Source organism: Ctenopharyngodon idella, chromosome 17 (genome assembly GCF_019924925.1).
Source record: "Ctenopharyngodon idella isolate HZGC_01 chromosome 17, HZGC01, whole genome shotgun sequence".
Lineage (NCBI taxonomy): Eukaryota > Metazoa > Chordata > Actinopteri > Cypriniformes > Xenocyprididae > Ctenopharyngodon > Ctenopharyngodon idella.
This window is the reverse complement of record NC_067236.1, coordinates 10,960,944-10,980,887: the sequence shown is the minus strand read 5'-3', so window position 1 is coordinate 10,980,887 and position 19,944 is coordinate 10,960,944. Positions and strand designations below refer to the sequence as shown.

At 36.5% G+C, this 19,944-nt stretch overlaps 3 protein-coding genes across 18 annotated transcripts in view; 2 read left to right on the top strand and 1 right to left on the bottom strand.

Moving 5' to 3' along the window:
- The window catches only part of hectd1 (HECT domain containing 1), a 31,184-nt gene extending 22,284 nt beyond the window's left edge, over nt 1-8,900 (top strand). For 10 of the 14 annotated variants that reach the window (XM_051868613.1, XM_051868606.1, XM_051868601.1 and 7 more), the window contains 16 exons: nt 141-319; nt 647-803; nt 1,220-1,442; nt 1,549-1,603; nt 1,911-2,093; nt 2,476-2,689; nt 2,781-2,863; nt 3,030-3,157; nt 3,243-3,444; nt 3,780-3,917; nt 4,025-4,632; nt 4,767-4,845; nt 5,771-5,864; nt 6,067-6,217; nt 7,613-7,757; nt 7,901-8,900. In XM_051868613.1, coding sequence (XP_051724573.1) covers nt 141-319; nt 647-803; nt 1,220-1,442; nt 1,549-1,603; nt 1,911-2,093; nt 2,476-2,689; nt 2,781-2,863; nt 3,030-3,157; nt 3,243-3,444; nt 3,780-3,917; nt 4,025-4,632; nt 4,767-4,845; nt 5,771-5,864; nt 6,067-6,217; nt 7,613-7,757; nt 7,901-8,038 — 2,777 coding nt within the window. In that variant the 3' untranslated portion in view covers nt 8,039-8,900. The remainder of the gene's footprint in view (nt 1-140; nt 320-646; nt 804-1,219; nt 1,443-1,548; nt 1,604-1,910; nt 2,094-2,475; nt 2,690-2,780; nt 2,864-3,029; nt 3,158-3,242; nt 3,445-3,779; nt 3,918-4,024; nt 4,633-4,766; nt 4,846-5,770; nt 5,865-6,066; nt 6,218-7,612; nt 7,758-7,900) is intronic. The other 4 variants (XM_051868611.1, XM_051868602.1, XM_051868614.1 and 1 more) reach the window with 3 other exon arrangements.
- A 220-nt stretch (nt 8,901-9,120) lies between these two features.
- Nucleotides 9,121-15,079, bottom strand: ap4s1 (adaptor related protein complex 4 subunit sigma 1). Of its 2 annotated transcripts, none has more exons than XM_051868624.1 (6): nt 14,769-15,079; nt 12,648-12,809; nt 12,205-12,291; nt 9,926-9,994; nt 9,819-9,830; nt 9,121-9,321 (listed from the first exon to the last, which is right to left on the bottom strand). In XM_051868624.1, the coding sequence occupies exons 2-6, from the start codon at nt 12,783-12,785 to the stop codon at nt 9,193-9,195; spliced, it is 435 nt and encodes a 144-aa protein (XP_051724584.1). In that variant the 5' UTR covers nt 12,786-12,809; nt 14,769-15,079; the 3' UTR covers nt 9,121-9,192. The 2 variants fall into 2 exon arrangements, with proteins under 2 accessions (XP_051724584.1, XP_051724585.1); XM_051868625.1 differs by having other exon boundaries at nt 9,121-9,507; nt 9,754-9,830; nt 14,769-15,076.
- The window catches only part of strn3 (striatin, calmodulin binding protein 3), a 23,834-nt gene continuing 17,736 nt past the window's right edge, over nt 13,847-19,944 (top strand). Inside the window, exon 1 of one of the 2 annotated variants that reach the window (XM_051868622.1) lies at nt 13,847-14,400. In XM_051868622.1, the coding sequence (XP_051724582.1) occupies nt 14,131-14,400 (270 nt within the window). In that variant the 5' untranslated portion in view covers nt 13,847-14,130. The remainder of the gene's footprint in view (nt 14,401-19,944) is intronic. The other variant, XM_051868621.1, reaches the window with a different exon arrangement.

Sequence of the window (19,944 nt, the reverse complement as noted above, 5' to 3'; positions counted from 1 at the left end):
TTTGCTGCAGATTAATCTCTAATGTGATGTTTTTGCTTATTACTAAACCAATTTCCCAGTCTTGTCCTCTGAATTCATCTCCTTCATTTATTTTTTGTAATATGAAGGCTGATTATTTTCATTGCCTTTTATTCACTCAGACTTCCTGGACAGTTGTCGGGCCAACACATTGCTTGCTGAGTTAGATGACGAGGAAGACTTGCCAGAGCCAGATGATGACGATGATGAGAATGAGGATGACAATCAGGAAGAACAGGAGTATGAGGAAGTTCTGGTACGGTCCAGGGTCAACCTTGGTTACCACGTTCATATTCATAGGGTAAAACCTGTTGTAGTTTCAATAATAGTAGTGGAAATCCTTTATTTTTGGTTTTCTTCGTGTTCTCCTCTCTGGTTACTTGAAATTTGGTGTTTTTTAATTTTTTTTTTTTTTACTTTAGTGAACAGTGTTTTTTTGGGGTTAAGAATGTATTTGGTGTACCTGTTTTTTTGTTTGTATGTTTTTTGTTAGTTTGTTGTAGTCTGCTTGTTTACCAGCATGTTTCCTCTTGTGTATATGTGAAATATGTGTTTCACATTTACAAGCAGTTGAGCATTATGTGTAAGAGAGCTTTACCACTTTGTTTTTTCAATGGTGGCCTAAAAGGAGGAAGAGGAGTACGAAACCAAAGGTGGTCGACGCAGGACTTGGGACGACGACTTTGTGCTGAAGCGACAGTTTTCTGCTTTAGTACCTGCATTTGACCCTAGACCAGGCCGGACCAATGTCCAGCAAACTACTGACCTGGAAATCCCTCCACCAGGTACTGGTGAAACTGTAGAAAGGGCATAAATTCTCACTCTGTTGGCTGCAGTGTTATTTTAATATTATTTATATACTATTGTAGTGTTTATTAAGATTTTGAATTGTTTTATTTTTATATTTTCAATTTGTATTTTAATTTTACTTCATTTTCTAATGTGCTTCCATCATTTTTATTTTTGTTTTAGTAATTTTAGTACTTAAAGCTAAAAAGAGAAATTATTTTATTTTAGTTGGTTGCCAAGGCAACATTTCTAATTTGTTGCATTAAGTTTTTAATCTAATATTTTTATTTTTATTTCAGTTAATAAATTATTTTTCAATAGTTTGTTCAACAGTAACACTGGTTTCCTGCTGAGTCAAACACAGCAATCCATTGTTAATTTACATTGCAAAACTCATGATTAATGTGTACAGGTACACCTCGCTCTGAGGTACAGGAGGAGGTGGAGTGCACACCCTCACCCCGTCTGGCTCTCATCCTGAAAGTAGCAGGTCTAGGGACAACTCGAGAAGTAGAGCTACCTCTCACCAACTACAAGTCCACCATTTTCTATTATGTCCAGAAGCTTCTCCAGCTCTCATGCAATGGTGCTATTAAACCTGACAAGCTTAGACGCATCTGGGAACCTACATATACGTGAGTCTGTCGTTTTTACAGTTTTTAATATCTCTTACTAACTTTTGTAGTAAATTTTGTAGTGCTTTTCCCCCAGACGTCTGTTAACAAACATTGTTTTTTGTAGGATAATGTACAGAGAATTGAAGGACTCTGACAAAGAAAGAGAGAGCGGAAAGATGGTAATGACACATTTTTATTGTTTCACCTCCATGCTATCTCTCTACCTATCTTTCATTCACTCTCTTTGGCTCATTAAAATCTTGGCTGTGATATTTCTGTGGCTGTCCCCAATGTGTAAATGCTCCTTCTCAGTAAACTGTCTGTCAGCCGTCACTAACATTAAAGCCAGGAGACTGTGAAATGACCCCAGTGGTATCTATTGTTAAATGCACGGGCCTCTCTAGTGGTTAAAACTACTGTAATGCATGTGTATTGCGTGAGACTTTACAATCAGGAAAGACCAACATTTGGTTCTTCCTGTTGTAGGGTTGCTGGTCTGTAGAGCATGTGGAACAGTACCTTGGCACAGATGAATTACCAAAGAATGACTTGATAACCTACATGCAGAAGAATGCAGACTCAACTTTCCTGCGCCACTGGAAATTAACCGGCTCTAATAAAAGTATTAGGAAAAACAGAAATTGTTCGCAGCTCATAGCTGCATACAAGGTATAGAATGCCATCGGATGTGCATATATATATCTATACATACCATCTTTATTTTCCCTTCTGTTTTTCAAGTATTTTTTTCTCTTTCTTTCCTAACTGTCACTTGTGTAGCCACTTGTTAGACAGTTGTTGCTGTCCTTTTGTAAGTTCTATTGCCTAAATGGGTGTAAATGTCGTACCATGAAAGTTTTTAGCTGTCATTGTGGACTTTGTTCTCTATTTGCTTTGATTTTAAATTTTTGTTGTCGTCTTTGGCCATAAACTTTATAATTTAAGAATGCAGTAATTTCGTTGTGTTAGGTCTGTTGTGATAATGATTATAAAAGGGTTGGGAGGCAAAAATTCTGGGTAGTTTGTCAACAGTACTTACATGGTTTTACAGGACTTCTGTGAGCGTGGCTGCAGATCTTCAGGCCTGAGTTCAGGGACTTTGTCCGCCACGCAGAGCTGTGACATCCTGAGTGCTGCGCGTGAGCAGGCTCAGGCCAAGGCGGGCACGGGCCAGAGCGCCTGCAGCGTAGAGGACGTACTGCAGCTCCTGCGCATCCTCTTCACCATCGGAGGAGAACCCTTATCCGGCCGCACACTACAAGAAGGTAAGGAGATCCTCCTCAGAGCATCGTCTTGAATCAGTTGTTTTTGTTTCCATTAGTATGCATTTATAACTCTATGCATTTATTTGTGTAGATGTGGAAGAGCTACAGTTCAATGCATCACCTGAGGAATTCACCAGCAAAAAAATTACAACCAAAATCCTGCAGCAGATCGAGGTAATTTGACGCATGTTTGAGGTTGTTATATTTATGCTTGGGGGGGGGGATAGAAATCATTTTTTATATAATACTTTTATTCATCAAGGATGCATTAAATTGATCAAAAGTGACAGTAATGACATTTATAATGTTAGAAAATATTTATTTGTCTTTGTCTTTTTAGGAGCCATTGGCCCTGGCTAGTGGGGCTCTCCCAGACTGGTGTGAGCAGTTAACCAGCAAGTGTCCTTTCCTCATACCCTTTGAAACCCGGCAGCTTTATTTTACATGCACTGCGTTTGGAGCCTCCAGGTCTGTGCTTGCAGTATTCAAAAAGATCTTTACTTCATTCATACAAATGTGAAATGGTGGTTTGAGAATTTGCATCTCTCTCCAGGGCTATTGTCTGGCTCCAGAACCGAAGAGAAGCCACTATGGAGCGTTCCCGGCCATCCACAACTGTTCGCCGTGATGATCCCGGCGAGTTCCGTGTCGGTCGGCTCAAACACGAGCGTGTCAAGGTGCCTCGTGGAGAGAGTATGATGGAGTGGGCTGAGAGTGTAATGCAGATACATGCTGACAGAAAATCTGTACTGGAGGTAAACACCACAACATAATGTTTGCGAAAAATAGTGGGGTCTAAAAGTCTGAGAAGGCTAGTGAAAGTGCTTCTGTTTTCAATAAATTATATTGTCAGTATAACAATTTGGTTGAACAATGTTCATGCAGAGTTTTGTAGCATTTGGCATGTCTTTTTGTTTTAGTGACGCACTTGAGCTTCAGGTGTGTGTAAAACCTTATATATATATATATATATATATATATAATATCAAGTCATCCTGTGGCCCCCTTGAAAGTTTAATCCAGCCCCCTAGTTAAGAACAACTGCTGTTTAAATCCATCTCAGTCTGATAATGATGGTTATCTTGCACAGGTGGAGTTCCAGGGGGAGGAGGGCACTGGTCTTGGACCCACCCTGGAGTTCTATGCCCTTGTGGCTGCAGAGTTCCAGAGGACTTCCCTTGGTATCTGGCTCTGTGACGACGACTTCCCAGATGATGAGTCACGTCAAGTAAGTGATTTCCCACACGTTTAGCTTTTTCACCTCAACGCTCTATCCCCAGGTATGACAGACGGTTTTTAATTGACTGATTAATTAACTTTTTCATTGTTCATCAGGTGGATCTGGGCGGTGGCTTGAAACCACCTGGCTATTACGTGCAGCGTTCCTGCGGCCTTTTCCCTGCTCCCTTTCCTCAGGACAGCGATGAACTGGAGCGTATCACCAAGCTTTTCCTGTTCCTTGGTATCTTTCTGGCCAAATGCATCCAGGACAACCGGCTTGTGGATCTGCCCATATCCCAGCCTTTCTTCAAACTGCTCTGTATGGGCGACATCAAAAGCAACATGAGTAAGCTACTTTATCAAAACCGTGTCGAGTCGGACTGCAACTTCTCTGAAATCCAGTCTGAAGCCTCCACTGAGGAGGGTCAGGACACATATTCAGTGGGTAGCTTTGATGAAGACTCCAAGTCAGAGTTCATCCTTGACCCACCCAAGCCCAAACCACCAGCTTGGTATCACGGCATCTTGACGTGGGAGGACTTTGAACTGGTGAACCCTCACAGAGCACAATTCCTGAAAGAGCTGAAGGCACTATCTGTGAAGCGCAGGCAGATCCTGGGCAATAAGAGTCTGTCAGAGGATGAGAAGAACACACGACTACAGGATCTCATGCTGAGGAATCCTATGGGCTCTGGCCCACCACTTAGTGTAGAAGATCTAGGGTGAGAAATGAATGTCACTTTGTATATTAATCAAGGAAATCAATATCATATGTGTTACTTTCTTGCATGTAGCAGGGTGTTTTATTTACATATTTATTTGTTGCTCATCTAAATTTTTTTGTTTTATTTATTAGATTAAATTTCCAGTTCTGTCCATCATCCAAAGTACACGGCTTCTCGTCGGTAGACTTGAAGTCCAATGGAGAGGATGAGGTATGTCACATGTTTTCCAGACGTGCAGTGTACTGTTATACAGTGTGCATCCCTACAATGAAAATGAAATCATATTTTGTGGTTTAGATTATTTTGTGTGTTTGTAGTTATGTCAATGCATTATTTGTACATATATTTGCACATATAGCAGTGCTACATCGGCCTTAGTACCAGTACTTCCTGTTGCCATCTTAATAAAATTACACTACCTTTTGAGGTAGTCTCTAGGATGCTTGAATGAGCTGCCTCACAAACAGCTTGCGAAAACTGGCGCTTAAACGGTCAAATACACACAAAATTATGTCAAAATGCCCATCTTGAAACGTAAATAGTTGAAAAGCAATTGTAAACAATTGTAAGAATTAATCTACATTTAATTTTTACAGTGAAGACTATCCAGTGTTTTTACATTAAGGCTGTGTGTCCACCAAAGCATTTTTCCCGATGCTAGTGTATTTTTCCAATTGTTTTTAAAATGCCAGGAGTGTAACGAGGTGCTGAGCATCTATTTCATGCTCAAGCGCTGAGTGCTTGGCGTTTCTTACCAGTCGGCAAGAGTTGAAGAATGGTCAACTTTGGGTAAAACGCAGCGCTCATCACTCTCATTTTATACCCAGCCGTCCAATCACAGTGGAGGAGGGGCGGGACAAATACAACACTGGTCAACTGCCACATTCTGCTAGTACAACGTCAACAGATGACAAAAAGCATAATAACTTGAAACGAGAGCCAGAGCAAATACTTTACATTTATATACAGTACAGAAACAAACTATTTGTGAAATGAGATACTAGTAGTCTAACACTTCTGCGGATTTTCCTTAATTAGATATTCCTTGGTATCTAATTATGTAATGCATTGTTTCTGGTGTCGTCTTGTAAAGAATAAGATATAAATGCTAATAATTCTGCTGTCCTTTCATCAGATGGTCACCATGGACAACGCTGAGGAGTATGTAGAGCTCATGTTTGACTTCTGCATGCACACAGGAATCCAGAAGCAAATGGAGGCCTTTAGAGGTATGACAGGATTGGCAGGATTCAAATACTCCCTTGCCTTGCACTTTAAATCCGCTCAAGCTACACTCAGTGTGTACCAAAGCATGGAACTACATGTAAAATGGCTGTTCAGATATCAGTATATTTTGGATATTCATTACTGCATTATTCATATCAGTTACAAATATGGTGTTAAGTGTGAAATGTCTGTGTTTTGGTACAGAGGGTTTTAACAGAGTATTCCCTATGGAGAAACTCAGCTCATTTAGTCATAAAGAGGTGCAAATGATCTTGTGTGGCAACCAGTCTCCATCCTGGACCGCTGAAGACATTGTTAACTACACAGAACCTAAACTTGGCTACACACGGGACAGGTAGATACTGTTATTTATTTATTTATTTTTTCTATTGCTCTACATTTTATGATGACATACCTTGGGTAGGTCTGTGGTTTATTTATTTTTTTTTAAATATAGTTAAAAATATTGAAGATATGGGGCTTGTAAATATATTGTTACTAAAATTGTCACTTTTTATCTTGACTAAACTTAGTCAAGGTTTTGGCACTTGCTATGTGAATAAAAAGTCATGGACATGATTCGAGGTTAAATGGTCCTGAAAAAAAAGTCATACTTGTACTGGCAGTCAAAAATGACTGTGTTGGAAATGAATGGGAGACTAATTTCATCTAGTGGAACGGTTTGGTACTGCGCCCAAACAAAATTACTGGAAGCTATTTTTTTTTTTTTAGATATTAACTTCAAATTTCGAACACAACTTGTTTAGATTTATGGCTTTGATTTTTCTCACAGGTTTAGAGTAAAACATGTTTTGGAAAATATATATTTCATATAAAAAATTTTGTGCATTTTTCATAACAGTAAACTTAAACTTCTATAACACTTATGTTCACTTTAACTTTTTTCACTTCAGCAACAATCTGCCAAGTGTCGTCTTTAAAAAGAGAACAAACTTAAGTCTGTCGCCCAAAGCATTCAAGATTTTTGACAGACCTGAAAATGAAATTTCCAACTTAAACTATGTTCAAAAAGTGGTTCACAGGTAATAAATGGATTATAACTACTGTATAAATATAACTTAGTGCCATAAAATCCCCTAAAAATATAACATATTAAATAAAAAACTATCCAACTAAAATATAGTAGATTCATTTAATTTAAAAAAAAAAAAAACAACTTATTTTTGACTGCCACGCAAGGAGCGCTAGACGGTTAAATTTGTCAAAATTGCCAGTAAAGACATTTACAATGTTAGAAAAATTTCTATTTTGAATAAATGCTGTTCTTTTGAACTTTGATGAACAAAGAATCCACAAATGTTTCCATAAAAATATATAGCTGCACAACTGTTTTCAACATTGATAATAAGAAATGTTTCTTGAGCACCAAATCTGCAATTAGTATGATTTCTAAAGGATCATGTGTTTGTTTTTGTTTTTTGGGTTTTTTTTTTTTTTTATATAACTTTTTAAAAATCTTACTGACCCAAACTTTTGAACACTGAAGATGAAACCTTTATTGCAAAGAGGTTTACATGTGCCATATTATTCCACTATTGAAATGTTGTTGTTGTTGTAGTAGTAGTAGTAGTAGTAGTAGTAGTAAGTAGTAGTATATGAATTACATGGTCTCATGTTTGGGATAAAAGTTTCATGTTCAGCTTCCTAAATAATGTAAAATATATGAAATAACTTGCTTGGGCACATTTCAGATGGCATATATCATGTTTATGATTTAATTGCATTGCAGTCCTGGTTTCCTGCGCTTTGTGCGAGTGCTATGTGGAATGTCATCTGATGAAAGGAAGGCCTTCCTCCAGTTCACTACAGGCTGCTCAACCCTGCCCCCTGGTGGACTGGCCAACCTCCATCCACGTCTCACAATAGTCCGGAAGGTATATAACCTTTTTTCTTTCTTTTTTTTTTTTTTTTTAATTTTTTAAAATTCATGATGCTAAAACCCAGCCATTAATTTAACAGCCATTAAAACATATATAACATTTTCTCTTCATACCCATCGTTGTCTTTTCTCCTCTAGGTTGATGCGACAGACGCCAGCTATCCTTCAGTTAACACGTGTGTGCACTACTTGAAGTTGCCGGAATATTCCTCCGAAGAGATCATGAGAGAGCGCCTCCTCGCTGCCACTATGGAGAAGGGCTTCCACCTCAATTGAGCATGCTCTCCCTACATCATTGACCAACTCCCATACTGGTGAAGCCTGTTGTGTTTTGTTGCAGAAAATAAAGCTGTGCTCTGATGAAATCCCCCCCCCCCCCACCCCCCAAGCACCCAACATGTACACAAATACACAGGAAAAACAGTCCCATTGCAGCTCCACTAGCTCCTGAAACTGATTAGGGTCTCCTCCTCCACTGACTGCTACACATGGCCTTTCCCAGGTCACTCTACTGCTTTAAGGGCTTGAGCCGCTGGCAGCCAGGGTAGTCTCTCCTCACCTACTGTGTTTACTGTCATTACTCCAGGTCCAGTGTAAATTTTGGCATAGATCATCTTTTTCAGACTCAAACATCACCACCTGCAGCCGCAGCGTCAGACCCTGGACACAAGCACACCTGCTTCTGTAGAGCTAACTATAGAGTGTTTGGGCATTTCCTTAACAGGTTTTAAGTTTTACTAGTGCCTGCATTGTTGAAATATTAGGATTTTTTTTCTTTCATTTGTTTTACTTAATCTGTCTGCATACAATCATGCACATGCTTTTTCTTTCTTTTCTTTTTTTGCTTCCGTTACTGTGTTGAGTATGTTTTCAACTGTTCATTTCCCTGCTAAAGGATCAAAGTCCCTGAGTGCATTTGTGTAATTTTACAATAAAGCTATAGATACAGAAACACTGGTTCTGTGTGCAAGGCACATTTAAAAAAGAGAAAAAGACAAAGCAAAAAGCAAGCTGTGCTTTCCCTTGTATTTTCTTTGTATATTATAAACATTTATTTAACTCAAGTTGCAGTTTGAAGTAAACAAATATTTTCAAATGTGTATGCTCCAAAAATAATCATTAAAATGTTTGCAAAGTATCAACACTGTCATGTCTGCTTTTTCACTCTTGTGATGAACTGACAAATGTTTGTTTCTGAATGTGATTTGTTTCATTGTCTTTAGACCTGGGGATATTCTTACAGTTCCTTATTTAAGAGGAATTTTTAGATCTCTTTGACAATGCATTGGGATTATTACAGGCCACATTGCAATGCTGTTCTAAAACTATTTGTGGAAGAATGGAAGATGAACACAAGGTTTAAGGATTAGTAGGAAAAGCATTTATTTGAATTTGTAACAGAATATTAATGAGAACTCATTTGCATTGGATCAGCTTTCAGCCATCTTGTCCAGGGCCAGTAGTGGTGCCAGTATTCGGTTCTTATTTGTCTCCACAATGTGTCCGTTGATGATCATTTCATCAAGTATAATGTGTACTTTATCTAAATTGAACATGATCTGATTTTCCATTAAGGAATGGAACACTCATATAAACATGTATCACTAAAGACACAATGGACCCTTTTCACATTTCCGGGGTTCTCTGAAGCGTAAGTCATCATAGTTGGTTAAAATCTTGGTGAACCAGATATAATTTTTGTATTCCCAGTTGCTCCAATAGCACAAGTGATGGTGTTTCCATGACTTTCCAAAAGAGGGAAAAATATAGAGTGATTGATTACAGCAGTCAGAAGTGAGAATAATGTACATTTGCTGTCACTCCTTCAACCGTTGTATTAGAAACACCCTTTCAGCAGTGTTAATTCATTTTTTTGTAATTTACTGCCAAAGTATAGCATTATAAATGTATATTAAAAACTTTACTATATTTGCGATGTTGGTAACTGGAAAATATGCATCATCACAGTCTGAAAAGGGTCCATGACTTACAATAGTGCCAGCAAAGAACAATGTCAGCCAAGTTTGGTCAATAATACCCAATATGTAAAGGATACATCCAGCTCACTCTGTCAAGAGAAGAAAACAAATCCAGTAAAGTTTGAAAAACATATATTTTCTCAGAAAAATTGTAATATGCCTTTATCAAAATATCAGTACTTACCACACGACTGAAATACTTGTCTAATACCTCTACAAAGTTGTGCACAAGCTCATAGATTGACAGTTCATTCTGTGGGAAAGAGGGCCAAGGACTATAAATCACAGACTTTAAAAAGCTAAAGAAATAATGATTCTCAATGTAAGTCATTAGAAAATGTAACCAATAATGTGAATAGGGTTGCAAAGGGGCGGAAAGTTTCCACGGGAACTTAACCTGGAAATAAAAATTTTTTGGAAATATTCCAATTTGGAAACTTAACAGGAATTTATGGGAATTAATTGGAAATTGTGGGAAATTTATATAAATGTATAATATTTATATAAAATGTATCATATAAAAACATAAATATAAACATTTAGTTTGGTCATAACATGAAACAAGTTATATATTTTTTGCATTCAATTAATTCTAATTTAGTAAATATGTCAAATATTTTTTATTGCAGCAATTGTTGTTTTATTTATTTCAGTGTCACATGATCCTTCAGAAATCATTCTAATATGCTGATTTGATACTCAGTTATTATCAATGTTGGAAACAGTTGTGCAGCTTAATTTTTTTTGGAACCTGTAATACTTTTTTCAGGATTCATTGATGAATAAAAATGTAAAAAGAACAGCATTTCTTCAAAATAGAAATCTTTTCTAACAATATCACTTTTATATCACTTTTTATCAATTTCACACATCCTTGCTGAATAAAAGTATTAATTTCTTTAAAAAAAAAAGAAAGAAAAAAAATTACTGACCCCAAAATTTTTGAACGGTAGTGTATATTGTTACAAAATATTTCTATTTTAAATAAATGCTGTTCTTTAAATTTTTATTCACAAAGGAACCTGAACAAAAGTATCACAGGTTATAAAAAATATTAAGCAGCATCATGTGACACTGAAGACTGGAGAAATGATGCTGAAAATTCAGCTTTGCATCACAGAAAAAAAATATATTATAATGTACAGTGGCAAGAAAAAGTATGTGAACCACTTGCAGAATCTGTGAAAATGTGCAAAATTTTAACAAAATAAGGGAGATAATACAAAATGCATGTCATTTTTTATTTAGTACTGTCCTGAGTAAGATATTTTACATAAAAGATGTTTACATAAAATCCATAAGACAAAAAAATTGCTGAATTTATTAAAATGATCCAGTTCAAAAGTTTGTGAACCATTGATTCTTAATACTGCATGTGGTTACCTGGATGATCTACGACTGTTTTTTTGTTTTGTGATGGTTGTTCATGAGTCCCTTGTTTGTTCTGAGCAGTTAAACTGAGCTCTGTTCTTCAGAAAAAATCTCCAGGTCCCAAAAATTCTTCAGTTTTTCTTATTTAGCTTGAATATCATTTTTTTTTCATTTAGTACTGCCCTTCGGAAGCAACAGAAGATACTTGCATGTTTCCCGGAAGACAAATTAAATACAATTTACCTTGATCTTCAAATTCCAAATGTTTTCACCCCCCATCTATTAATGCATCATGTTTTTTTCTGGAGCATCAGTGAATGTTTGAACCTTTTTTAAAAGTTGTGTTTGAGTCCCTCAGTTGTCCTCAGTGTGAAAAGATGGATCTCAGAATCATTCAGTCACTGCTGTAAAGGGTTCAAATATACAAAAAATGCTGGAAAACTGAAGAATCTGCAGGACCTGGAGATTTTTTCTGAAGAACAGAGCTCAGTTTAACTGCTCAGAACAAACAAGGGACTCATGAACAACCATCACAAAACAAAAAAACAGTCGTAGATCATCCAGGTAACCACACACAGTATTAAGAATCAATGGTTCACATAATTATGAATGGGGTTATTTTAATAAATTCAGCTATTTTTTTTGTCTTGTGGATTATATGTAAACATCTTTTATGTAAAATATCTTACTCAGTACAGTACTAAATAAAAAATAACATGCATTTTGTATTATCTCCCTTATTTTGTTAAAATTTTTAACATTTTCACAGATTCTGCAAGTGGTTCACATACTTTTTCTTGCCACTGTATATTAAAATAGAAAACTATTATTTTAAATTGTAGTTATATTGTTATGGACTGGGAAATGCACAGTGCATGCCGAAATCGCATTAAATCTGGTTGTTTTAACCAAAATTATGCTGCAAGATGTTTTTTTCAACTACATTTAAGTACCCTGTTATAGGCTAACATGCAATTTTGCAAATTCCCTGTTTATTCCCATTAATTCCCATATATTCCCGTTAATTCCCATGGAAAGTTTCCAGCTTTGAAAATTCACGGTATTTTGCAACTCTAAATGTGAATAACTAACCTCATTTTCAGTGATGCCAACAACAATGAAAAGAGCTGCGTACTGACGATAGACCAGTTTGTAGTCCTTATACTCCACAAATGAACACTGAGAAAAAAGTATTGGTTCAACAGCTAATTTTAAGCTAATAATAAGTTTGAAGATTTTAATGGCCAGTTTACAAAAGTAAAATAAAACTCAAGACAACACCACAGACTGAAAATCTGATAAATCATGTGTAGATGCAAATATATGTTTCATATAGTAATGCTTTGTATAACATGTACACTATGTTTGAAATTTCTGTGCTTTATCACTAAAATTACCCTGAGGATCAGTGATATTTGTATGTCTGTTTTATGTCTCTTATTCATAATATTTTGCACTGCAAACAATGCCTATGATAAAAAAAAAAGTTGTGTGCGTTACCATTAAATTAAAAGTAAAAGGGAAACATGACTGACCTCTTCCTTCCTCCGGGCGAGACATCCCCTAACCACATCAGCTTCAAGAGCTGCTCTCTTCCCAAGCTCCACTTGTTCATAATACTTAGATAGGCGAGTCTGCCCCTGTTTGTTGACCATAAGTAGGAACTTGATCATAGTAATTCAGAAGAGTGGCCACCTCTAGAAAGAAGAAAATACATCATTAGCAAACAACTGGGAGGGCAAAAAATAAGCCATTTTAATTATAAGTTATTTGTAAAATTCTAAATATTATAAAATATTTGTAATATTGCTAAATTTTTGTAAAACATCACATTATTTATGGTATAACTGATAGTTTTCACCAACATACCATAGTTGCCAGAATTATTGTTACTACTGTAAATTTATGGTGGATTGCCCATGATGTCAACATGGCAGCGTACATGAGGGAGTGACTTGCTCAATGATTCTTTTTTTTTTTTTTTTTTTTTTAAATGTTACTGTACATCATTTGAATATTTCTATTACTATTTCTATAGGCCTATATATTATATATAATATATAATATTTATTTTTTTCTATTTTTGAAAAGACTGTAAATATTTGAAATGAGCAAAACCGAGTGCACCTTTAAATTATGATAATAAAATTTAAAAAAAAAAAAAAAAATTCATGAGATCAATTGAAGCTATTTGATATTTTATTTCAATCTGTCCGACTTTATATAGCTATTTCAATGCCAAAAAATGAGAAATAATCACAGTTGCTTTTTTAAAAACTGGTAAATAAATTACATAAATGTATTTATGGTAACCAACAGTTTTCACTAAATACCATAGTTACCACAATTGTTGTTACTACTGTAAAATAATTAACGCAAAGGTGAATGCTTGACAGAGCCGGTCATGTGATGCCAAGATGGCAGCGTCCATGAGGGGGCGACCTGCTCCATGCAGAATTTTTTTTTCATGTTAGTGTACTTATTTTGATTAAGTTGCTGTTTATTTTTGTCGGGGAAATGTAAAATGTTTAAAAATAGCCAAACCAAGTTTAATAAAGTGAAGAAAAAAAAAATCACCTGAAGCTATTTTGAAATTTACTTATCTCTGCCCGACTTTATGTATGTATAGCTATTTTTCAACGTCACATTGTTATACTGTCAGGTACAGATCCTGTCATTGTACATCGCCGTCTACGCATGCGCAGTATCCGCCCGTCAGGCTGTATTCGGATTGAGACAGCGCAGGGTTGGGTGAACGCGTCCCATCATGCAGCGCGCGCGCCAGTCCTCCCTCACTCACTCACTCACTCACCCCGCAGTAGGAGACTCACATCCAGGGATCGGACTAATGGCGGCCGGCAAATCCGTGCGCTGACACGAAATCTACAACAGCCGCTCAGGTGCCAGCCTATTTCGTGGGGGGGCAGGGCGACGTCGCATAGCTACACGAACGGTAAAGAAGGGAGGGTTGAGGGGAAACAATCGGCGACTTCTAGCAGGACTTTCCTATTTTTAAACATGGATGAACAGCCCGGCGGAGGAGGAGGAGGAGGAATGGCCGCCCAGAGACAGCAGCAACAGCAGCAGCCCGCACCGCAGCAGGGCAACAACAGCATTAATCCCCAGATCGCCAGCGCTGGAGGAGCGCCTATGGTTCAACAACAGCAAGAGGAGATGCCCAGGCCCCAGCAGTACACCATCCCGGGGATTTTACACTACATCCAGCACGAATGGGCCCGTTTCGAGATGGAAAGGGCGCATTGGGAAGTGGAGAGGGCCGAACTCCAGGTACAGACCCGTGGATTTGATGACACACTAGTTAGTTGCCCCCAAATCGTGACATTGATCGCCATCAGATCGGCTGCTTTAGTTGAAGACTTAACGTTGATTTAGTAAGCAATTAGTCTCGAGAGCTTCCTGTCCGCCCCATTTGCACGAATCTGGAACAGTTTCATTATAATAAACGAATCTGTTTGCACTCTCTAAGTATGCGAGACAGAACATCTAGTACGCTCGTATTTTAATACAGCGATCTAGTATGTCTCGTCGCTCACTCGCTCGTAGTGTGGATGGGCTGAGCTAAGCTAAGCTAACATGACATCGTTGTATTAGCGATATTATGCGACACCAGATACGATCGAGTCAGATTATCTTACCCACGAACACAGGAGCAGATCTAATAGTCGTTGTTGTGGATTTATCGTGTCACGAGAAAGCATCTGTCAATGAAAGCCAGCAGACTTTGTCAACTATTCTCTTGTTCTGCCATTTTGTTTTGGTCAATATGGCGTCCGTATGGGTTGCTTCTTTTATTGATCCATCCTACTACCGCTCACTTTCACACCCTGGTGTAATGTACAGAATTTTCTAAAACACAATATCCGTTCTTTTAAAACAATAAGAGGTAAATGACGCCGTTTCTATCTCATTCTTCCCGAGACTTAACGTAGTAGTCCCCACAAAAAGGAGATGTTAGGCAGAATGACAGTGACAGTCACCTTTCACGTTTACTGTATGGAAAGCGGTGCATTGGAAGTGAATGGTGACCGAGACTGCGAGTTACTTACATTATGACTAACATCTCCATTTATATTTCACACAAGAAAGAAAGTTATACATGTTTGGAACAACATGAAGGGTGAGTAAATAATGACATAATGTTCAATTTTGGGTGAACTATCCCTTTAAGAATGCTGTGAGCACATAGTCGCCCCATCTGATTAGCAAACTTATTTCTGATGAATCATTTACATTATTTAGATAGCTAAAAGTATCATTATATGTAATGTAAATGTATACCACCTTCATATTTGTCATGATATTTATCCAAACCTGTACGTCTGACACACAAACAGTTGTTGGGCATAAATATTATAGGCTCACCTTCACTGTTTGGAAAAAAAGATATTTAGCAGGGCAGTAGCACTGTGTTTTGCATTTACAACACACACCATTTGACCAGTTTTGTGTTTGCAAGTTGTTTTTGACGGCCATACATACCTTTAACAGCTGCAACATCGAAGAATGTTGTTCTTAAAGGGATAGTTCACCCAAAAATTAAAATTGTCATAATTCACTCAACTTCATGTCATTCCAAACCTGTATGGCTTTCTTTATTTTGTGAAACATAAAAGATCATTTTTGAAACGTCTCGTTTTTTGTTTTTTTGCTTAGTTTGAAGGTGATTGTGAGCTGTGCATCATACATCACTTACACAATTTTTTATTTATTTATTTTTTTACAATAGACAATGGACCTTTTGCCTGTGACATTTTACTAAAAGTTAGTTAATGTGACTGCACACTAATTCAGACAGGTTTGGAATGACATGAGGGTGAGTAAATGATGACAGAAACTACATTTTGGGGTAAATTATTACCTTAAGTGTGTTGTGACAGCTAAATTTCCCAGCCACCCATATTAAAGGGTGACAGTTTAGCTTTTGTGAATGAGGAAAGGAGCTGGAAGGCCTGTGGCAGGACATTGCTTATGTAAACATAGTCAGTCTTCCCTTAGGAGGCAAAGGAGTTTTTACCACCCATGTACAGACTTGTTCAGTGACATACTTTCAGGATGACTCCCACCTCAAACCTTATGGGCACTTTTCATTATTCAGAGGAAGTCAGCTTATACTCTCCCACACTCATACCAATCCATGTCTTCTCAGAAAAGGGGTTGGTCTTGTTTATCAGCTCTGCATTCCATGTTTCACTGTGGTACGGAACATACCACAAACAAAATAATGCTCAAAGTTAAACTGTATCAAATCATGTTGCTAAATATGCCAAGTTTTGATTTCTCCAGCCTTGCATGCAGATGATTGAGTCCATTAATCAGGTGCATTTGGCATCTTGTGTACGTATAGGAGACTTAGCTAATGTTATCGTAATGGTAAGTGGTTCAGTCCTGATTTGACACTGTCTGCCTCTAATTGATGTGAAACTCTTCCTGTCAGTTTGCCGGGCCTCGTAGGCATAGCTGCTAGCAGAGATGTCCTGAGCAGTCACATCAGGAATGGGCCTGATTAGAGTTATCTGGGTTAGCTCAGGGTTTGTAGGTCATGGTAGCATCATCTTCAGAGTTGTGGCTCATTGCAACTCTCCAGCCATCAGAGATTGTTAGTGCAGGTTTTATATTTATTAATGCAACTTTCATGAATGTCTATAATTCTCCATCTGTTTCATATGGTGAGATATCTGTACTAGGGTTTGTCTTATAGGAACTTCCTGTAAGTCCTACAGTAACATTTGACAACTTAAATCATCATGATTACTAAACAGTCTACGATCATAATCATAATTTTTCAGTTACAGGTATTCTATCGCATTTTTAGCTTTTATTAAGCAGTTTAATAAACCAGTGTTGTTTTGTATACTTTATTATTTATTAATGTTTTGAATTGGCTTTTATTTTATATTTTCATTTATCATTTTAGTTTAAGTTTTTAATAATTTTATTATGTGCTTTTGTCATTAGCTTTTTTTTTTTTTTTTTTTTTTTGTAATTTTAGTACTTCAGTTTAAACTTATTTATTTCAGTTAGCGGGAATTTTATTTCCGTTGCAGTTTGTCATCTGATATATGTATTTCATTTCAGCATTATTTCATGATACATTATTTAATTATTTAATATTTCATAATAAAAATTATTTTTAATATTTGTAGTTTTAGACTACAAAAACAACACTGGAATAAACAAGTAATTCATATTTAATGTCTTATGTTTTAGACAGAAATTAGCCAATTAGTTTGTATATTTCTTTTGTACCAACAAATATAATAAAATGCACTGCTCAAATACTCAAGTTTCATACATACACATACATAAATTTCACGCAAATTGCGGTAAAAAACAAAAGTAAGACATCCCATAGCCTCACCCTAACCAGTCAGATTTGATAACCACAAATAAATCTTATATAATCATTTATGATGAATGTTTTAGCTTTTTAAATTTGCATATTGTAGTGGCATCCAGTTTTAATGAAGCATTTTGTAACCATATAATTACACTTTCGAAAATACCCTTTCATGCTATTTATTTATAACTGAAATATAAAGTTTGGCTTTAAATGTGCCATTCAGTCTGGTTTATATACACATTTTACTTATATAAACATTGTACCATTAGCATTTCCAGTATATTTCCATTGTACTATTATTAAACCCACAGGGTCCCCTCATTCAGCTGTTTTTCTCCCACAGCAGTCAGAGTATTTTTAGTGTCTGTGTTCAGTTCACACAGCTGAAATGCTGTTCTGCCGATCTTTAAATCTGGTAGGTGACAGAGATTTCCAGCAAGCATCAGAGAGTTGCTCGAGGCTGTGAGCAGCCAGCTGTTCCTGACCAAATGTGTACTAGCCATCCTCACACTCCGCTGACACGAGCAGTGTTCCTTAGTATTACCTGCCAGCACTTCGCAGTTCGCACTGCTTAAGAAGTGACAGTGAAACTAATTTACCTAAAAATGTAGGTTTACGTAATGGATTGCGTTCATGCTGTTGATGTTTCCTCATAACTAAAAAACGTATTAAGGTGAATTGCTAAAGGCCTAATGCTCTACTAATACAGGCTCAGCTCATTAAAATTCAGATCTTAATGCACGTATCCCGTTTCAGAGATGAACCAAGGTAGTAATCTGATCGCTTCAAGCTGCATGTTTGTTTGTTGGAGAAGTCCTGTGTGGTGAACTTATACTTTACAAAAAGACTATGATTAACTAGATGTGGTGGGAATGTTTTAAGATGTTAACTTAAAGTACGATATGGACCTTTTTGGGGGGTTGGGGATGTTTTGAGGAAACAATTGTAGAGTTGAAATGAATATCCACACATTTAGCAGTCCTATTATGTGAAAATGTCCCCTTTTGTTACCCTTCGTTTAGTCCGTCATTATCGTATGTATCTTGTGAGTATTTAGATTGTTGTTTATCAGGTTTCTCGGCTGCAGTGTCAGCGTCAAGACTTTCCCGATCAGCTCTGTTGGACTGCTGTGAAATGCTGTGACAATGTTTGTCATACATTTTTGGATATTTTAATCATTTTGCAAATTAGCAAAATGTGAGTCTTTGATTAACAAAAAGAGGAAGCAATAAACCAAGGGGTACAAATAGTGACCTTTTACTCAGTCCCTGATATGCAACTTTTACCAGTATGACTATGCTGCCGATTGTTTGCTCTTACTTAAAAGTCTGATTATACTATAACTTGCTTACACACTGTATAGTTAAAAGAGCGTTGCCTTTGTCAGAGGATTTGAATTAGGCAATAAAGTGAACAACTGTGCAGTAACAGCAGTGTCAGCAAAGACTTTTTCAATGAGTTTTTTTTTTAATCTGTTGTGCCAGCTGGTTTCTTAAGATTTTTTGAAGATAATTACAACCTCTTTTCTGCACAATCACAGCCTTGAGCGTATCTCTAATCAATTTGTAAAGTTAAACTGAATGAATTTTCTTGATAGGTTAACTACTCTACAGTTTGAAGGTCAGGGGTTAGTATGATTTTAAGAAATTAGTACTTTTATTCAGTAAGGATGTATTACATTGATCAAAACTGACAGTAAAGACAATGTCATTTTCTATTCAAATAAATGCTGTTATTTTGTACTTTCTATTCATCAAAAAATCCTGAAAAAAAACTTATCACTGTTTCCACAAAAAATATTGATCAGCACAACTGTTTTCAACAGTTTCTTGAACAGCAAATCACCATATTAGATTAGTTTTCTGAAGGATCATGTGACACTGAAGACTGGAGTAATGAAAATTCTACTTCGCCATCACAGGAATAAATATATTAAAATAGAAAACTGTAATTTTAAATTGTAGTAATATTTCACAATTACTGTTTTTATTGTATTTTTGATCAAATAAATGCAGCCTTGGTGAGCATAAGAGACTGTTAAAAAAAAGCTTACCAACTCCAAACTTTTGAACAGTAGTGTAAATACATCGGTTTTGGATGAAGCATATGTGACCCTGGACCACAAAACCAGTCAGAAGTTGCACGGGTATATTTGTAGCAATAGCCAACAATACATCAAAATTATCGATTTTTCTTTTATGCCAAAAATCATTAGGATATCAAGTAATGATCATGTTCCATGAAGATACTATGTAAATTTCCTATCGTAATTATATCAAAAATATATTTTTGTGAGTGGATATGCATTGCTAGGGACTACATTTGGACAACTTTAAAGGCGATTTTCTCAGTATTTTGATTTGTTTTTTTTTGCACCCTCAGATTCCAGATTTCGGCAAAATATTGTCCTATCATAACAAAAACCATACATCAATGGAAAGCTTATTTATTCAAATTGAAAATACGACTTA

Excerpts from the sequence above, each read along its gene's own strand:
- ap4s1 (XM_051868624.1), bottom strand. The coding sequence starts at position 12,785 with ATGATCAAGTTCCTACTTATGGTCAACAAACAGGGGCAGACTCGCCTA. Across the intron at positions 12,292-12,647 it reads TCGCCCGGAGGAAGGAAGAG|TGTTCATTTGTGGAGTATAA; the intron begins GTCAGTCATGTT and ends CTTTTTTCTCAG. Across the intron at positions 9,995-12,204 it reads TTGGCATCACTGAAAATGAG|AATGAACTGTCAATCTATGA; the intron begins GTTAGTTATTCA and ends TCTTTCCCACAG.